The sequence below is a fragment of the Meleagris gallopavo genome, chromosome 5, assembly GCF_905368555.1.
Source record: "Meleagris gallopavo chromosome 5, MGAL_WU_HG_1.1, whole genome shotgun sequence".
Lineage (NCBI taxonomy): Eukaryota > Metazoa > Chordata > Aves > Galliformes > Phasianidae > Meleagris > Meleagris gallopavo.
This window is the reverse complement of record NC_139408.1, coordinates 15,541,071-15,558,796: the sequence shown is the minus strand read 5'-3', so window position 1 is coordinate 15,558,796 and position 17,726 is coordinate 15,541,071. Positions and strand designations below refer to the sequence as shown.

General features: G+C 50.5%; 1 protein-coding gene across 8 annotated transcripts in view; it reads left to right on the top strand.

Moving 5' to 3' along the window:
• The window catches only part of LOC100548287 (USP6 N-terminal-like protein), a 66,432-nt gene extending 51,432 nt beyond the window's left edge, over positions 1 to 15,000 (top strand). For 7 of the 8 annotated variants that reach the window (XM_085224377.1, XM_085224370.1, XM_085224371.1 and 4 more), the window contains 9 exons: positions 2,711 to 2,818; positions 5,916 to 6,025; positions 6,517 to 6,565; positions 7,289 to 7,409; positions 8,225 to 8,319; positions 9,262 to 9,327; positions 10,416 to 10,515; positions 11,198 to 11,350; positions 11,491 to 15,000. In XM_085224377.1, coding sequence (XP_085080503.1) covers positions 2,711 to 2,818; positions 5,916 to 6,025; positions 6,517 to 6,565; positions 7,289 to 7,409; positions 8,225 to 8,319; positions 9,262 to 9,327; positions 10,416 to 10,515; positions 11,198 to 11,350; positions 11,491 to 12,653 — 1,965 coding nt within the window. In that variant the 3' untranslated portion in view covers positions 12,654 to 15,000. Of the gene's footprint in view, positions 1 to 2,710; positions 2,819 to 3,713; positions 5,592 to 5,915; positions 6,026 to 6,516; positions 6,566 to 7,288; positions 7,410 to 8,224; positions 8,320 to 9,261; positions 9,328 to 10,415; positions 10,516 to 11,197; positions 11,351 to 11,490 lie in introns of those variants that run through there. The other variant, XM_085224378.1, reaches the window with a different exon arrangement.
• The last annotated feature ends 2,726 nt before the right edge of the window (positions 15,001 to 17,726 follow it).

Below are 17,726 nucleotides of genomic sequence, written 5' to 3'. Positions count from 1 at the left end.
GCGTGCCGACAAAGCGGTTTAGGATGAATCAGGGCTCTGTGTTGACTGGCACAGACCCCCAGCAGGGAGTAATCTGCTCCTGCTAGGAACTGCCTGCAGACCTTTGTCACGGCAGAGTTGGGCCAAGTCAGGCTTCCTCCCTGCTGTACTGCTGCCAGAAAAGGAAGGGGTTGCCCTATTGTGGCAAATGGTCTCTGGCACAGCCACCACGCTGTCCTCATGATGTGTCCTCCAGACACTGGCGTCCACCCCTCTGGTGAAAGCTGTGGAGCCATCGCTTCAGCTCCCAGCACCTCCACTTGTGAGGTGGGATGGGGTTTGTTCTCCCTGCCCTCTTTGTCTGTGTCAGTCTACTTGGGCTGTGGTCCTGGTGTTCTTTTCGCAGCTGCAAGCATTGAGCCGTTTATTAGAGCCAAAAGATGGTTGGGGGAGTACTTCATTTTCATGCAGGGCAGCAGCTGCTGTCACCTGCACTCCGCTTCCCACATAATTGCTGCTGTTAATGATAACTTCCCTGTTTTCCTTCAAGTCTCACGACAAAGGAAAATTGCTCATTTTCCCTCACCATGATTCACAGCACTGAGGTTTTATCACTTGCACTTCTGGAAGTGGTGGGAGGAGGAAAGCCTTTGGATAAATAGCAGAGGCATTTTAGTTCGTTTTCATCTCAGCATGTTTTGTAACTCCTTTGTTTCTGCTGCACTCTTGTGCAGAGAAAATCATTAGAGACATTTACTATATATGCTACACTTGTTGAAGTATAACAATAACAGCTCTGAGAATTCAAAACAAAATAATTTTCTTCCCACAAAGCTGAGCTTGCTCTACCTTGGTGACTGTCAGCCACTCTTTCCTAATATTCTGGAAGCAAACAAATCGTGGGATGATTGTTAACTAAATGGGTACGTGCTCCATTTTTTTTCTTTCTGTCTCAGCTTATGCTTCACGAAGTTATAAGCCTTTCATGACTTTCATGGGCTCCTTGTTGCCCAGAAAGCAGGTGGATGCACTGTCCTGGGAGACATTCAGGGTCAGGCTGAATTGGGGGGTCTGAGCACCCTATCTAGTGTAGATAACCGTGTTCATTGCAGGGGAATTGGACTAGATGGCCTTTAAAGATCCCTTCCAATTCCAGTGATTCTATGATTCTATGATTTTCCTTTCCAGTTTGACTTTGGTTGAGTGGTTCATGTAATTGCATTGTTCCACGTATGCATTGTGCTTCTTCCTTGCTAATTTTGGCCGACCCTGAAGTAGTGACATACCCTAAAACACGGGCCATCACTGGGTGGTTGGAGGCCTCTCTCTGTGCACACATCTTGGTAGCTCTTTCCTGGTGTTAGCTGAGAGTCTCACAAAGGGCTTCTGTAGAGTATGGTGCTCTGGGGTGTGTGTAGGACCTTCAGAGCAAGTGAGACTGCCTGGAGCAGTGAGCAGCAGATCTGGGGCAGGGCCAGTGTTAAAAAATTAGGTGAGAAGAGAGGAAGCTGATGGTGTGGCGTGTGCCAGGAAGGAGAAATGACAGCAGCAGATGTTCTGCTTAGCACCAGGGATGCAAAGGCAACATTGCAGGTCCACGATGAGAAAACCTCCTGCTGATACTGTGTGGTTTGTCACTTCTCGAGTCATAGCCCTTCTCTTGCACAAAGCTTATGGAAAAAGAGGGATTTGGGGGGAGGTCAGATAAGTTTAAGCCAGACAGCATGAATGGATTGTGTTCAGTGGGGCATAGAGCTGCTGCTCTGCCCCGTCATATATGGTCCTTCAGTCCCTTTAGGGGACCGAGGGGATCCCTGCATCCTAATATATGCCCCTGCAGCTGGAGCCTGGGCCTGTGCTGCTCTGGGGTCCCCAGGAACCTGGAGGAATGCTGCAGTTGGTTCTGTAGTGCAGCTGCAAGACGTTTCAAGGGGGTGGGATGAGTGCAAGCATGGAAAATATTCAGACATAAGGCATTTTTTTTTCTTTTTAAGTTCTTTTAATGGGAGAAGTCAGGGATGGAACAAAAAGCTCTTTTTTCTGTTTCCCATTGAAATTTAATAGTCTGTTCAGAGAAAGAGGGCCTTATGACAAGAAAAAGGAAAGAGGCATCTGTGAAAGGCATAAAGCGAACACATGGAGTTAGAAGGGGGGACGCTCACACGTTTGTTTGATCCCTGTCCTTGCTTGAGGGATACACGTGGGCTGTTAACTTCTCCAGCATGAGAGCCCTTGGTGTAGCCTGCCACTTGCCTTGCCACATCCATCTGCCTTCAGGTGTTGCTGTGGACGCATCTCTGTGACTCTTGTGGTGAGGGCTCTCCTCTCCAAGGGGAAATTTATTTGTCTCCTAGTCCAGACAGTCCTAGTCTAGTCTCCAGATAAAAGTGGCCACACCAGTTCAGACTAAAGGCTTGCAAAGCCAAGGGTACTGCTTCTGGTTCCAGGAGAGATCGAGAGGAGGAGTCCAAGGGCAGGTTGGCTATGAGAAATATGAGAGCTACACCGACAACGGGGATGGTCTGCACCCAGCTCTTCTAGCGAGCTCAAAAGCATAAGATGTGTCTGGATTTTGGCTAAGTAGATGTCTTTGATGGCTGCAGGTGCCCAGCCCACTCATCAGACTGGAAACGCCTCTCTATACAAGAACAGACAAGAGGGCTGCTGTTGTGCCATGTGAGCACAGCTATTCTGCAGCACACTAACAGTGTGTGCCTTTTCCTCCTGGCAGATGTGTCGGCGAGTGTACAAAGGCATTCCGCTCCAGGTGCGAGGCCAGGTCTGGTCACTCCTGCTGGACGTTGAGAAGATGAAGAAAGAGAATGAAGGAAAGTATGAGGTACGGGACCAGCACAGGAACAAGTGGGGAGGGAGGTGCCTGGGCTGCTATGGTGGGGCAGGGTGGACCAGTAGTGGACACAGGACCCACTAAGGACACGGGAATCTGCATCTGCGATGGGCAGGGAGGGAAGCGGGGGATCCCCGTGGGGAAGCTTTTGGGGTAGGGAGAGTGCAACGTGTGCTGGTGGCTGGGCTGAATCCCTGCAGTGACCTGCTGAGAACTCTGAGAAGGAAAGGCTTAAAGTTAGCAAGGGCTGAGAAAGGAGGATAAACTCCTTATCCATGTGTTTGTCAGGTTGGGACTGCTGACCAGCTGCTCCCAAGTGTTCTGTGCAAGCAGCTGGTGAAGGAGCTGTTGGTGTTACTGCATCTTTGGGATCAAGAGCAGACAGCTCAATGAAGTTGCTGTAGTTCCCTAAGCTGCAGGTCTGTGTAGTAGCCCAGAGCACTTGAAGCAGGTAGCCACTAGGTGTAGGTGGTCCAGACTTCTCTGGACTTCAAAATGTTACTCATTGCACTGTGAAGTATGCAGCAAGGTCAGAAGCCTTGAACCAGCCTACAAAGGGTTGCTAGTCAAGAAAGCCAATTACAGTGGGGTGAGGACAGGTCTAGAAAGCCTTTTGATTAGTTTTTAACTTAGATATTCAGCTGGAAGTTGTTGGCAAGCATTGAAATGGCTTGCATTGAAGCAGCTGGTGTATTCCTTTTATCTTCAGTCATTATAGCAGTACTATCTTAAAAGTCTCTATTAAAAATCAATTTCCATTCTTTCTTCTGCAGATAGGAGCAAGGTCCTTCTTGCATTGCTTCCAACCAGAGCTCTTCATCCTGCAGACTTTTCTGTGGATTCCTTGGTATCAAATAAGCAATTTCTGTGGTGTGCATTGAACAGAAATTCAAGCAATTGTGCTTGCTGTATTTCTTCTATTTTTCACATCAAACCTTAAGGCTGCTTTATGCTGCCTGGCTTCTTTTCCTACCTCATTTCACAATTAGCTTGCATTAGCGTAGCTCAGACCAAGCAGGCTCCTTTGCAGTAGGGGTGGCACACGCTTTCCTAGCAGACCTCAGCTTGCCCTTAAGAGCCTGGAAACATTTCTCATAATGGTGAGCACTGGGGTGCTGCAGAGGCTGTTGCCTTGTGGAGGCAGAAATTAAAGTTCCACTTCCAGGAGGTGCAGGTGCTTCTAAAATCCCTGCTAATTCTTATTACAGCCAGTCAAGCATGGATGTTAATAGTGAAGTGCTGCTGGGATGGAGTCACATGAGAGGGCGCAGGGAACATGGGTTGGGATCACAGCAATAAGCAGGGATAATGAAGCTGCCTGTAATAATGTCGTTTCTTATCACGCTCCCTCCCAGGAAGCTGGTGCTGTGCAGGCAGGGAAACGATCCAAACAAACGAAAGTCACAAGGAGTTTATCTGTGCTTCAGAGGAGAGTCTGCAATAAGCGGGAGCTTCAGGATTAATAGGCTTTGCTGTACTCAACCCCCCTAAAAGCTCGTCTTAATCCTCCTCCTCTTTGGTGCCACCTGCCGTTAGCAATTATCTCTCTTGTTAATTAGCTCCAGAGGCACATCCTGGCGGAGGGATTTTGCTTTCAGAAGGGATTGAGTCAGCCTCAGCCCCTTGATCTCCAGAGACTGGCCCCATGGCTGCTGCATCTTATTGGGGCAAACGGTGGCAGAAACACATCCTGTGTGCCTTGAGGATGACCCATTTGAAGAAGTCAGAAGATGCCAAAGTACAGTTAGTTATAGGCTTTGAGAGGGATGTCTGTGCTTTTCTGACAGGGAAAACTGGAGGGAAATGTGGAGAAATCTGAACTCAAGTGACGGATGCATGTGAGCCATTGTGTTACTTCAGGCAGACTGTGCCTTGTGAAGGGCAGGGAGAAGTGCTGGAAGTACAGGATTTAATGCAGGGAGATGATAGCATTTATCTGATCATCATTTCATTGTCATATTTGCTACCTTGCCTTGTCTAGTGCAGGCAATAATTCAAAAGCAGCTCTGTGTTGTTGCTCCTCCATCCAGTTGCTTTCATGGTTAGACTTAAAATTCCTGAGTGAGCATTGGTTGTACCTGGCCCCACTGTGCTGGATTAGTGCCATGGGTTGGGCAGGACTGCTGGGCATTGCTCAAATACCTCCCGAGCACTGACAGGCATAGGGCATCACCACCTCACTAGGAAGTCTGTCCCAGTGTTTGATCACCCTCATGGTAAAGAAATGTTTCCTGATGTCTGTGTGTCCACTCTTGAACTTTGGAGTGCACTCTTGGTTCAGGTGGGCTTAGCTTTCAATCTGATTTGCTTTTGGTTTTTTGTGTTTTTTTGCAGTGGACTTTAGTCCTTTATGTGTAACACTGCCTTAAATGATTAGCTAGCACGGGAATGGGAAGATTCTGTTTTGAGCTTAGATTCTGGTCTGGACTTACCCAGTTCCTTAAAATTTGCACCAATCAAAGAAATATCCCAGAACTGCTTTTCTAGGATTCCTGACACTTAACATGATTCTCTTCTGCATGGGGCGTAAGGATCACTTTCCAGAGGAATCACAGTCTCAATAACTTTGGACTTCATTATGACTGAGCCTCTGAAGAGCTCAGTGCTATTGGTGTACATACATCTGTTTATTTGCTATGGGCGTGCATCGTTCCTCAAGTAGAGGTCTTGAAGCTTTGTTACAGCCCAGAGAGAGTGCCAGGCTGGGTGCCATGAAGAAGCCTGTGTTGTGGATGTAGGGGCAAGCAAGAAGCTGCGCAGTGGGGTGAGCCAAAGCAGCCCTATCTCTGTGCTTGCAAGGGGTTTTGGGGCTGGTAAGATGTGCTGGTCCACCTCCTGCTGTGCAGGCACACATGTGCTGCTGAGCTACAACTGCTCTGCCTCGGTGGGAGGGCAAGCTTGTGTTTGGTTTGGTCGCTGTTCCTCATCCCTTCACCTCCAGGTCACTGCTCGCTGCTGGGATCGCTCTTCCAGTGGCTCTGCATCTCACAGGCTGCCACTTCTACTGCGGGGAGATGGCTGCATATCAAGTGGTGCAGGCTTAAATGGTGTCTAACTCCTTCCTCTTGTCTGCCACTCTCCCTTCCAGCAAATGAAACAACAGGCAAAGAGCTGGTCCTCGGAAATCAAACAGATAGATCTGGATGTTAACCGCACCTTCCGAAACCACATCATGTTTCGGGATCGCTATGGTGTGAAGTGAGTACCACTTGAGGGGCACACGACAAAACTTGGGCTGCAGGCATTGGATTGAGCTGTTGAGCTCTCTTTTTGGGCAGATCCACCTTGGACCATGCTCAGCCCCAGTTCTGGAGCCTAGCACATCAGTCTGTTGTGGTGCTTTGGCCGTGGAGGTGCTGGGCTTGCAAGTGCAGAGGGCTTGTGGGGAGTCCCTGTGGAGCAGGATGAAACATACATGGCCTCTGTGATGGATGGGTTTGGAGAGCTGCCCTACATACAGTGTGCATGCCATATGCGTATCCATACAGTGATGACTCCCTTAGCAGAGACAGAAGGGAGAAGCCTGTTAATGGAAAGGTGACACTGTTTCCCCTGGGACTAAAGCATTTGGTGCCTCAGTGGCTTCCAGACTACGGGAAAACCATCACCCCCTTCCAGACCTGACACACAGGTGTGTTGAGCTCCGTTTGTACGAGTGGCACATTTTAATGTCTTTTCTTTCTCCGCAGGCAACAGGCACTGTTCCACGTCCTGTCGGCATACTCAGTGTACAACACTGTAAGTAGTAAGCTAGTCCAGTTACAGTGAAAGCCTTGTCCTGATACATGTATATACATCCAGCAGGTGTGTGTATCTCAGGCAGAGTCATGCCAGCTGAAGTTCTGATGCTGGTGTGCATGGACTGCTGTGATGCTTGGGCAGAATAGGCCTAAACTGGCTGCTGAGTGCACTGCCTCCATTGAAAGGAGGCACAAGTGACTTCAGGTGGGAGTCAAAGGAACGACTGCTCACTGACCTGTCTTGCAGGTCTGGCATCCTTAAAATCTTGGGTAAACCTTTTGAAGATGCTGTTCAGCAGATAACACAAATTCAAAGGGCTTTTTAAAAGCCTGGCTCAGAGCTGGGCTCTTGTTTTAGTCTGGGAAGAAGAGGGAGAATGGTTTGTATGCTTGTTTTAACCATCATGTGGAGATGCCTGGAAATCTTAAAGCCTTGCAGGTGGGATGGTAGACCATATGGCAGACACTGTAGGCATATGGGAACTGTAAACTGGAGAATAAACAGTAAATACCTGAAAACTGGGACAGAACTTAGAGGAGAATGGGAGACACAGGCAAGCCGGGCTTCTCCTGATAACAGAGAGGCCCAGGATCCATGTGCTCCCATCTCCAGGTCTTCCCCACGTGCCCCTTTTCGCCAGTAACAAATCATGAGAGTCTGGTAGGATTGCAGAGAGAGCAACAGGCAGCATGCAGCACGTGTGCCCCTTGGCTCTTGCAGGAGGTGAGCTACTGCCAGGGGATGAGTCAGATCGCAGCCATCCTGCTGATGTACTTGAATGAAGAAGATGCATTTTGGGCACTGGCACAGCTGCTGACCAACCAGAAGCATGCGATGCATGGTAAGGATGGCCGAGATGTGGGCAGCAGCTCTTGCTGTGGGGTTTGCTGAGAGGAGGCTGTAGTCTGCTGTGTAATTTGGCCATGAGAGCCTTGTTTCTCCTTAGGTACTTGCTTAAAGTAAGCACAGCTTAATTACATGGTGGCATAAACTGAGCATGGGGCTGAGCTCTGCTTCAGGCAGACAGGCTCAAGAGAAGAATGTAGTTTATCAGCACCAGCCTCTAGTGCTCTATAATTAATGCAGTTATATAGGTGATATCTCCCCTCCAAAGTGCTTTGCCCTTGGCAGTCATTTAAGTCAAGCTTACAGGTTTTTAAGAAGTCTAACAGAAGTGCATCCAAGAGCACTGCACAACACTTTGGTTTCAATATGCCACGAGCTACATGCCCTGAAGTTTCTATGAAGATGCAATTCCACTGAATGGGTTGTATTATTTTGGTTCAACCACATTAAAGTTCTTTCATCTTGTGGTTAGCAGTCATTTGTGCACAGAGGGCAATTTCAGGAGCAAGCGGCCAGCCCTGATGGTCTGACAACTGTGAATGGCTCTGTGAAGAAGCCTACTCCCAGCCTGGTCTAGCTTTGATGCTCTCTGCTAAAGCAGTGCTTTCTCTATGATTCTATGGTTTTCAGGTGCAAAGCAGGAAGAAGCTTGTTGTAGGCTTGCCAAGCACATCTCCTTCCAGAAAGCAGGCTTGTGCTGTACCCTTGCTGGCACAGATGCGCAGGGGATGAATGTCTACAACACGGGGCTGCCCGTGACCACTCCCCCCAGCTCCTCTAATTTTTTCCTCTTGTCTTTTTTTTGCTTAGGTTTCTTTATTCCTGGGTTCCCAAAGCTGCAGAGATTTCAAGCTCATCACGAACAGATTTTAAGCAAACTCTTTCCGAAACTGAAGAAGCACATGGTATCTCTTTGTTATCAATCCTCCTTCACAAAGTCACACTTAATGCCAAAGCAAGTAGCGTGATGCTCTGCCAAACGTATGCACAACTTCTAACCCTAAGCTTCAGCCACAGAAGGGCAAGCATTTGAGCTGTTTTTTCCATGAGTCTTGCTGAGGGGAATGGCTACCATTTGCTTGCTGGTTATCATTGGTACAGGGACTGCTAAAATCTGAAGGCTGCACAGGTCGAGCAGCTGGCATGACATTCAGAGGCTGGAGGGGTGTCTACAGGGCATGTCAACTGTGGTCAAAGGCTGCAGAGACTGTTTTATAACACCTGCTCCCTTTTTCCACCCTTGCATTTGCTTTAGACATTCAGTATTCATTGGTCAGTCTGCTAAGAGCTTCTGGTGCTCCCAGGGGTTTGGTGGCACAGCTCCAGGAACAGCTATCCTCTGAGGCAGCTCCTGTCTCTTGCTGCCAAGGACCAGCCCCAGTCATGCCAGTGGAACAGAGCCAGAACGTGTTTTCACTTAATTATAGCCACTGGGGGGAAAAATGAGCGGGAGGTGGATGGCATAAATTCAAATAACTCTGCCTAGGTTGAAGGTCTGGGAGGTGGAGTTAATGGGGGGGGCCAAAGAGGAATAAGCAAACTAGCTGGGCTCTGCAGGTGTGGGTTTGCTTGTGGGATGCTTGTGGGTTCCTCATTTCTGTATGCTCCAAGAGGCCAGGGTGGGAATCGCTGTGGAAACTCCAATGTTAATCTCTATGGAGTACATGGGTTTGGTGGGTTTGGTTCCTGGGAGCTTTCCGTAAATCCCTGGAGTAGAGATTAAGGCAGAAAAGCTCTTAGGAATCATTCCCTGAAGTTGTGGCATGGCTGGAGTCTGACAGGCTGTAGATAAGCCCCCCAGATTGCTCAAGCTGAAATGCGCGTCTCTGCTTACTGTCTCATCCTAGGACAAGGAGCAGATGACGACAGGGATTTACACCACCAAGTGGTTCCTGCAGTGCTTCATCGACCGGGTGAGGACCCCGTGGGCTGCGTTCTGCTCTGCCACCCGTGCATGCTAAATCTGTCTGGATTTTCTGCTCACTAATTGTGGAAAAAAATCACATAATTTTAAAGTTCTTTTAGTAATATATAAGGTGGAATATTATGCATACTCTCGTAAGGCAGCAAATTCGACAACGGAGAAGTTAAGAAGCTAAATGCCTGTCATTCACGGAGAGTGACAAGCATCCTCCAACAGCCACATGCATGGGGAGAACTGTTCTTCCTCTCTGCTCTACTGCAGCTGTGTGAGGGCAATTAACCTCACTTGGGCTCTGGAAACATGTATGGGGAAGAGCTCGAGGCATAAACCTGAACAAATTGCACTACAGCAGTTGCACATAAATTAGTAGGCCATGCACTGGAGACATGAAAGCATGAGAAAATTACCTTGATGTGTCCAAGGCCAAGCCAAGACTGCCTTATTTTTTGGGCAGCCTTTTGTTTGCACACATGAACAACAGATCGAGACCAGTTGACGTTAAGCACGTCTGTGTGTCCACAGTCTCAATTTTCTGCTTCCCTGCCTTCTGTAAAACAGAGGCCGGCCTCTTGGGAACGAGCTCAGATGTGTGCATGCAGAGCCTTGTTGTCACTACAAGCTGTACAAAATGCAGCATCCCCTTAGCAACAGCTGTACAAGAGCTGCCGAGATCAGTTGCACTGAACTCTGGAGAGCAGGTGTAGCATCCTAAAACCAAACTTTAATGTCACAGTAAGACCAGTACGAATTTCATTAGTGGTGATGTGCCATAAATCCTGGCTGACATCCCTGGGAGATGCTGTATCATTTTGAATACCATTTCACTCCTGTTTGTCAGAATGGGACCTGGTGTTGATCAGAACCTTTTGTGGAGGTCTAAAGGAGGTCCATCAAAAGCTATCAGGTTTGTTAGCTTTAAGCCAGAGATTACAAAATAAGTTTTTGTATTACAGACGCCTCACTGTGGGGTGTGTTTCAGTGCAAGGGGACACAGTCACACTGCTGACCTCTGTGCTGTCAGCCTGTAGTGTCACTACCTTGGTACTAACAGGATGCTTTTGTTTGTGTTTGGAACAGACACCTTTCACCCTCACCTTGCGGCTATGGGACATCTACATCCTGGAGGGAGAGCGGGTCCTGACAGCCATGGCTTACACTATTCTCAAGCTGCACAAAAGTAAGTGTTTTGTGTGGTGGCTGGCAGTGAGCACAGCACGAGCTGCCACGTAGCCGCTAACCAAGGGATACAGTGCTGGGCTCGGGTTAGCCTAAGCTTGTGCTGCCATCCAAAGGCAGTGGTTTGCTTCTGGCTGCAACAATTTCTGCATGGCTGCTGCCTGCAGAAAGTTTTAATTCTGATGGCGGACCGCAGTTTCAGCCTGGCTTTGAAATTTATCTGTGCTCGGAGGAGTGTGAGGAGTGTTTAGTGTGGGGCATGTCAGTGCCCCATCCAGTCCCTGCCTGCATCCCGTTTCTTTCTGCCTGCGGGCATGGGTGGAGGCGGCCATTGGGCTTTCTCATGGAGCTTTTTCTCCTCCTAGAGGTATTGAGGAGAAGTTGCAGAAATGGCCCTTAGCTTGTGTATTGTCCTTCATAGGCCCTCACCCCACTATCAGCCACAGCGCCTACTGCTGAGCTGCTGCCCACAGGAAGTGGAGGGGAAGGCATGGCTGGCATACACAGCCCCAAGTCCTCAGCATTAAAAGAAAGGCAGTGGGACACCTGGTCCAATAGATTTCACTCTTCACCTAGATAAAACCAGAGCAACGCACCCAGTACTTGTTCACTTTCCAAAACAGAGCTGTGGGGTCAGGCTGAGCCCCTGCTCTGACCCTGCTGTGTTCTCTGCCCTTCCCCAGAGCGTTTGCTGAAGATGACGCTGGAAGATCTGCGGGAATTTCTGCAGGAGAAAATTGCTGCATCGCTGCAGTATGAGGATGACACTGTGATAGACCAGCTGCAGGTGTCCATGAGTGAGCTGCGCAAGATGAAGTTTGACCTCCCTCCGCCTGGTGGGTAGAGCCCCAGCAGCTCCCGTGTCTCCCTGTTCCCCTTTGATTACTTATATGTTTTTAATATATTTTCTTAATTTCTTATTTTTTATTTTTCCCTTGTTCGTATCATCGCTCCTCCTGCTTCCCCTCTGGTGCAGCCAAGCCCGACGAGTTCCCTCGTAGACCTCTGGGCCTGGAGCTCTCCCTCAACCCTCTGGCCACGAAGGCCAGTGCAGCAGCCAATGGCCAGAATGGGTTGCTGGGTGAGCACCCTTCAGACAGGGGCACCGCACAGCCTCCCAGCCATCAAGGAATGGCTGTCAGGACTCCCGATGTGCCAAGCATCCAGGCCCATGAAGCAGCTGACAGCCATCCACATCCCCCACACAGTGAAGGACAGCCGACGGAGGACGTGGCACAGCGGCAGTCTCCAAAGCCGAGCGAGGTGCAAGCCTTCCCTGCCAGCCTGGAGGATGCTGTGAGGAGTGGGGAGTCCACCCTGCACACTGGACATGGGGTTGAGCACGAGGAGCATCGTGAGCTGCACCATGAGCCACCCAGTCTCACTCCCTCCCTGTGCGGCTCCGTGGGCTCCTTCCACCCTGCGTCAAATGCTCCTGTGGACACACCAGCTGGGGAGGCTCAGCCGCCTGAGCGGCCTTCCAGCATGGACCACGCACCGGATCCTGCTGCTTGTGGGCCACCTGAGGAACAACAAGCATCCTCCCTGCATGGGGAGGAGGCCACAGCACTGCAGAGGGACATCCCTGAGGACATGGGCGAGACACAATGTGGAGTGATGTTGCTGAACGGAATGGACTCGAAGGCCTCGCTGCCCAAGTCGGCATCCGCGGGTGAGCTTGGTGGCCTGCAGCAGGGCACAGAGATGGCACTTGGGCGAGGCTTCGCTGCCCTACACTCGCTTGCCCCGGGCAGGCCATCGGGCAGCAGCACGCCTATCCTGTCAGAGAGCGTGGCACTGGCCAGGGGGAACAGCCTCCATACCGTGGTGAAAACCACCACCCGCCTGCATGTGGCACATGTGACTGAGCAGGACTTGGCAAACAGAAGGCAGGTGGCACTGCCCTGGCCAGATGCCGCCCATCCCCTGGCTGCCACCTCCCTGCTGCCTTCTGCCACGTCGAACATGGGGGCGGTGCAGCAAGGCACCCAGAAACCGCTGAATGCACTGAAAGCACCGCGCCCACCCTTGAGCCCCAAACCAAAACTTCCCCCACAGGTTTCCAAATCTCTGTCAGAGAACAGCTTCAGCCCAGACTCTCTTCCCCATGCACGGCTGCCCAAGTCGGTGACATTTTAGTGGGGTGTGGGACTGAGCAGGGATTGGAGCTGGGAGCCGGTGTGGCACCAGCCCCACGATGCCTTCAACAGGGCTGTGCCTGCCTGCAGTGTCCCATAGAGCTGTGCTTTGGTACGAGAGCCAGGGCTGCAGAGCCCGGAGCCACCAGCAACCTCCGCTTTGGTTTGCATCCATGGTTTCCTTTCTATGGACAGAAGTTCTTGCGTTTGGGTTCGTTCGGGGAGAGCAGCAGGGCTGGTTAATGTGTGCACTTCGCTGCCTGCCCCCTGGTAGCACGGAGCTCCAGGGCTCAGGGTGGGTGCAGTGATGGACATAAGGCAGTGGAGTCCAAAATACTTAGCAAGAGGTTTTCCTTCCTGTGTAGCAATAGGCCTTTATTTCTTTTTCCAGACCTGCAGGAAGCAGCAGCCCTTCAGATGGGGCTGGGACGTGCCAGCAGGCAAGCACCACTGCCCAGCAGTCTATGCAAGTCCCTTTCTCCTGGTAGTCCCTTTCTGTGCCCCTGGCTGCACTCCCAGAGAGGAGGTGTTAGCAGCTGGTGGTGGTGAACTCTGGCTGTGACCCCAGCAGAGGACCCTCCACGTTCTCCAGGTGATGAGGATGGTGGTGAAAGTTGAGCCTGGGTTGCAGGTCCAGGGCAGCAAGCAGGCTTGCTGCCTCAAACTGACAAGGGGAGAATTGGCTGCTACCCTGGTGATCCCAAGGGCACCGTTTAGCTGCAGTAGTGCAAACCCCTGTCACACACCTTGCCTTTGCCTATGAGCTGCTGGAGGTGTGTGTTGATGTCTCATTGTGGTGCCCAGGCTGAAGCCTGCTTCTGTCTGAACAAGTAAAATTTTGGGGTGGAGATACCACAGAAGTTAGGAAGAACTGCCCCCAGCGTTTCTTTGTCCTAGTTTAACCCAGCCAGAAATCAGCAACCAAGAAAGGAAACCTGGGTACAGAGGTTTGGAAGTTGACGCCCTAAAGCATCGCCACAGGACAGATGCCCCTGCATCTATGTGCAGTGGAGAGCCCTATGGGCCTGTCCCTTTGGGACCACGTTGGATCTAAGCCAATCCCTGCCTTCAGCACTTCTTATTCAAGCAGCACTGTGTCCCCAGGATGTCACCACCTGACTGGAGGTGCACAGGAAACAGGGCAGCTCACCCCACTGAAAGAACCAGGCCAAACCCATGTGCCCAGCACACAGCAGCTCCTGTTGAAGGGATTTCAGCAAGAAGGAGGAGCAATGGGAGCAGCAGGAGATGTGTGGTATGTGACAATGCTTTGTGGCAAAGGGGATGGGGATGTCACCTTTTGGACAGCGGGTGGGATCGCTGCCCGTCCCTCCAATGGCAGACATGGGCCAAAGCTCCTCTAAGATCTAAAGGAGACTTTTGAAACCTGGTTTTCATCTCTCATTTTCATCTCTCAGGCTGCTGCACCATAGCAAAGCCTACCTGGAGACTAGGAAAAAACATCCACCGAGTCCCTTTGGGTATTTACCAGGTTGTGTATGTGCACGTTAGCAGCAGAGCTGTGGAAGGAGCCTGCTGCTGGTTCTGCAGCCCTGCTCTGCTCCAGACTTTGTTCCCTGCCCATCTCTGCAGTGCAGGGCTGACCTAAAAGCAACTCTGCCAGGTGCTGCCAGGGGCATGCAGTGCTGTTGGTGAAGCACTTAAAAGTGCTGTATGGATGCTCAGTAGTTGTGTTTTAAAATACGATGGGTAAGAGGTGGTTAGGAGGTTAAGGCAAAAGTGCTTCAATTGGTTTAATTGGTTGTTCATCAGTAATCGTGCAGCGGTGAAAGCTGTTAGTGTGCTACAGTATCTGGGCACTGTATCAGGACAGGCAGCAATTGCCTTCCATAGCAGCCATATCCTGCTTGATGGGGGCTAGAAGCGCCCCAAGGGGCTGCTCAGAGCCAGCAGCGTGCACTGCTCTGGGTGCTGCCTTCCTTCCAGCTGCTCTCGCTCCAGTGTGTGTCCCAGCGCCGTCCTCACCCGGTCCATCCCATAGCAAAGCCATTGTGATTGTGAGCAAACTCAGGAAGGAGCTCCCAGCTCCTGGCCCTGCCAACCTGCCCCGCTGCAGGCTGTGCTGTTCCCTGGCCCAATGCATGGCGCAGATGCAGTGTGGGCAGCAGCAGAGCCTCAGGGCCCAGTGCCAGGGACAGACCTCGCTCCCCGTCCTCACACCACAGCCGTGCAGGGCCCAGCGCTGGAGGCCGGGGCTCAGCCGTGCACTTTGACAGCCCTGCTACCGTTGGCTTTTGTTTTAATTGCTATTCTTGTTTACAGCGTGGAACGCTTCCTCCGTGACTCTTTCTAATGTATTATAATTATTACTTAAAAAAGTATATCTATGTCTGTGGTTGTTTTTTTTGTTTGTTTTTGTTTTGTTTTGTTTGTAAGGAAGTTAGGTGAAAAAAAAAAGTCACTCGTTCCTTTTAGCTGTGATCCAAAAAGACTACACGTAGTGCTGTTTTACATGGTGGTAATGGTGAAAAGTTAGTGTAAAGCTGCTCTCCACCTGTGCTTCCCTGAAGCAGCTGTACAAGAGGCAGGAGGAAGCGCTGGGCTACTCATAGGTGAACATACAGATGGAAAATCGCTCCAGTTCTGGGGCAAGGCCCAGTGCTTCCCTGACGTGTGCAGAAGTGTGAGCTTCCGTGTGTGCAAACGGTGGAGACATTAGCTGAAGCATCAGTCCTGGCTGGGACTGAGCTGCATCCCATCTGATTCTGGCTCTGTGCCTCCCTCCTGAGGCAGCAGCCAGGGGGCTGAGTGGGGCCCAGCAGCAGGACAGGAACCTGCTCCTCTCTGCCTCCCTGTGCTCACAGCGCTGCGCAGCCCTTCTGCAGTGCTCTGCACTGGGGAACCCAGGGCTGACGCTGATTTCCCTGCCTGAAGCCCTCAAAGGGCCATGCATGGACAAAACGGGTGTGCCCCAACGCAGCATCCGCTGAGTCAGGGCTGATTCATGCTGACGCCATTGACTGGTGCCTCTCATCACTAACAGCGTCCTGCAGGAACTGCGTGTGGGCAGCCCCGCTCCCACACTCCACCCTCCACGTCCTTCCGGCAGGCTGCGGGGTGTTGCAGCTGGGCAGCAGAGAAAGTGGCCCTTTAGTATCAAGCTCCATGATTACACCAATTGCTGGCTCCTCCACTGCAAAGCCAAAGCTACACCAGCAAGAGAGGGCCAAGAGCAGCACAGGAAGTTTGATGGCTCAGTGGCTTTTCTCAGAAGGGCAGGGCTTTCCCCAGGGTCATGCTGGGCTTAAGCCATGTGGTAGGCAGACCTTTGTTCCTCTCTGCACCAGCTCACTTGGTCATTGAAGCACAGACCTAGGAGTTGCTTAGTGGCATCCCTGGTCCCTGCATGCCATGCAGGCACTGGATTGTACCTTCCTGACCACAGCAGAGTGGTGGCACTGCCCTGGTGCTGGCACCAGTACCTTGTGCACCTCTTGCCAGCATCTTCTGGCTCACACAATTACTCAGAAGTCAAGCACTGTCGTGCTTATCCCATTGCATTCATAGACATATAATCACGGAATCATGGAGCCATAGGATGGTTTGGATTGGAAGGGGCCTTAAACACCGTCCAGTTCCCATGGCAGCTTCTGCAAACTCAGCTCAACTCAGACAATGTCAGAACCTTCAGCAAACACCAGGAAGTCCTCCATTTTGAAGTTACCATCTCTTGTTGGCTTAGAAAAGTGCTTCTGTTGCAGCTATCAGACCAAAAAAGGCATGAAACTTGTTTCAGCACTCCATCAGCATCTTTAAGTGCTTGTAAGCAATTGCATCAGTTGACTCAGCTGTGATCTCTCTGAACTCTCATCTCTCTCTAATAGGGTGTGAGATTCTTGAATGGTGCAGGAGAGAAAAGTTTATTTGTGCATTCTGAGAGAGCTGAACCTGAGCAGAACAGAACTAAAGCTTCAAAGAAGGCCCTCTTCCAGCACAGGAGATGCAACCTCAGCAGGTAACTGGTGTGATGTTGCCTGAAACCTTCTTGGTCACAGTGTTTGTACTTGCCCAAGGTGCACATCACAGCACCAGGTGTAGTCCAGCCTTGCCATAGCCAGCTAAAGAGATCTTGGCAGCCAAATGGGAGCAGGTGTGCCCAACCATAGCAAAATGCACTTTCTGAATACTTAAGACACCTTCTGGCTATATAATGAGCAGCTCTTCAGAGAACTGTGCCTGTTCCACTCACCTAAGCTCATGCCACAGCATCAGAACAGAGAGGGGCAACAAACTCCTTGCCATAAGGGAAAATGAGTTATTGGAATATCTCAAAACCACATCTTATGGTCCAGAATGTACAGTGCCTACAAGGAAATTCCTACATCAACCGTAGTACTTCCTTCTACAGCCTTACAGTCACTGTAACGGAACTGTGTCACCCTGATACCACTTTCAGACTCAAGAAATTCAGCTACTGAATGGACAGTATTCAACTCATACTTCAATATGCAAACTTGTGAATACTAACATCCTCTTATAGCTGCTCTGCCTGTCATGACCAGCAAGATGCTCTTGCATTCAGACCACAAGCACCAAGTCAGCAAGTCAAAATACCAAGTCCAAAGCAACAGCTCCAACTGAGAGAAGCAGTTGGGCCTGGCTTTTTTGCCTACCTTAATCTCATTGCCACACTGTAAAGCTGCCATGATTGCTCTGAGACTGGCCTTCCTCAGGTTAAAGCCAATGTCCTGGAACAAAGACATGCTACTGCATTAAGCAGCAATCTCACAATGCATGATTTGAGGGGAAAGGCTGCTGTGTCAAGCTTTTAGCACCTCCATTTGCTCCCAACCTATCATCTCCAACTTCCAGCATAGAATTTTGCTTTGCAACTAGAAGACACTTGAGCAAACTCAGGTAACAAGTGTATTGCTCAGATCCAGAGCCTTTTTGGGCAAGAAAACTTGAGTCTAAGGGATGCAGAAACCTCTCTGAAAAGGACGTGCTCATACTGTGGCTCCTTGCTCCCAGCCAAACTGCTGAAGGATTTTGTGTTCTGGCTGCTACTGCTCTAGCACATCCCTTGCAACTGTGGCTTGTGTGCAAGAACCTG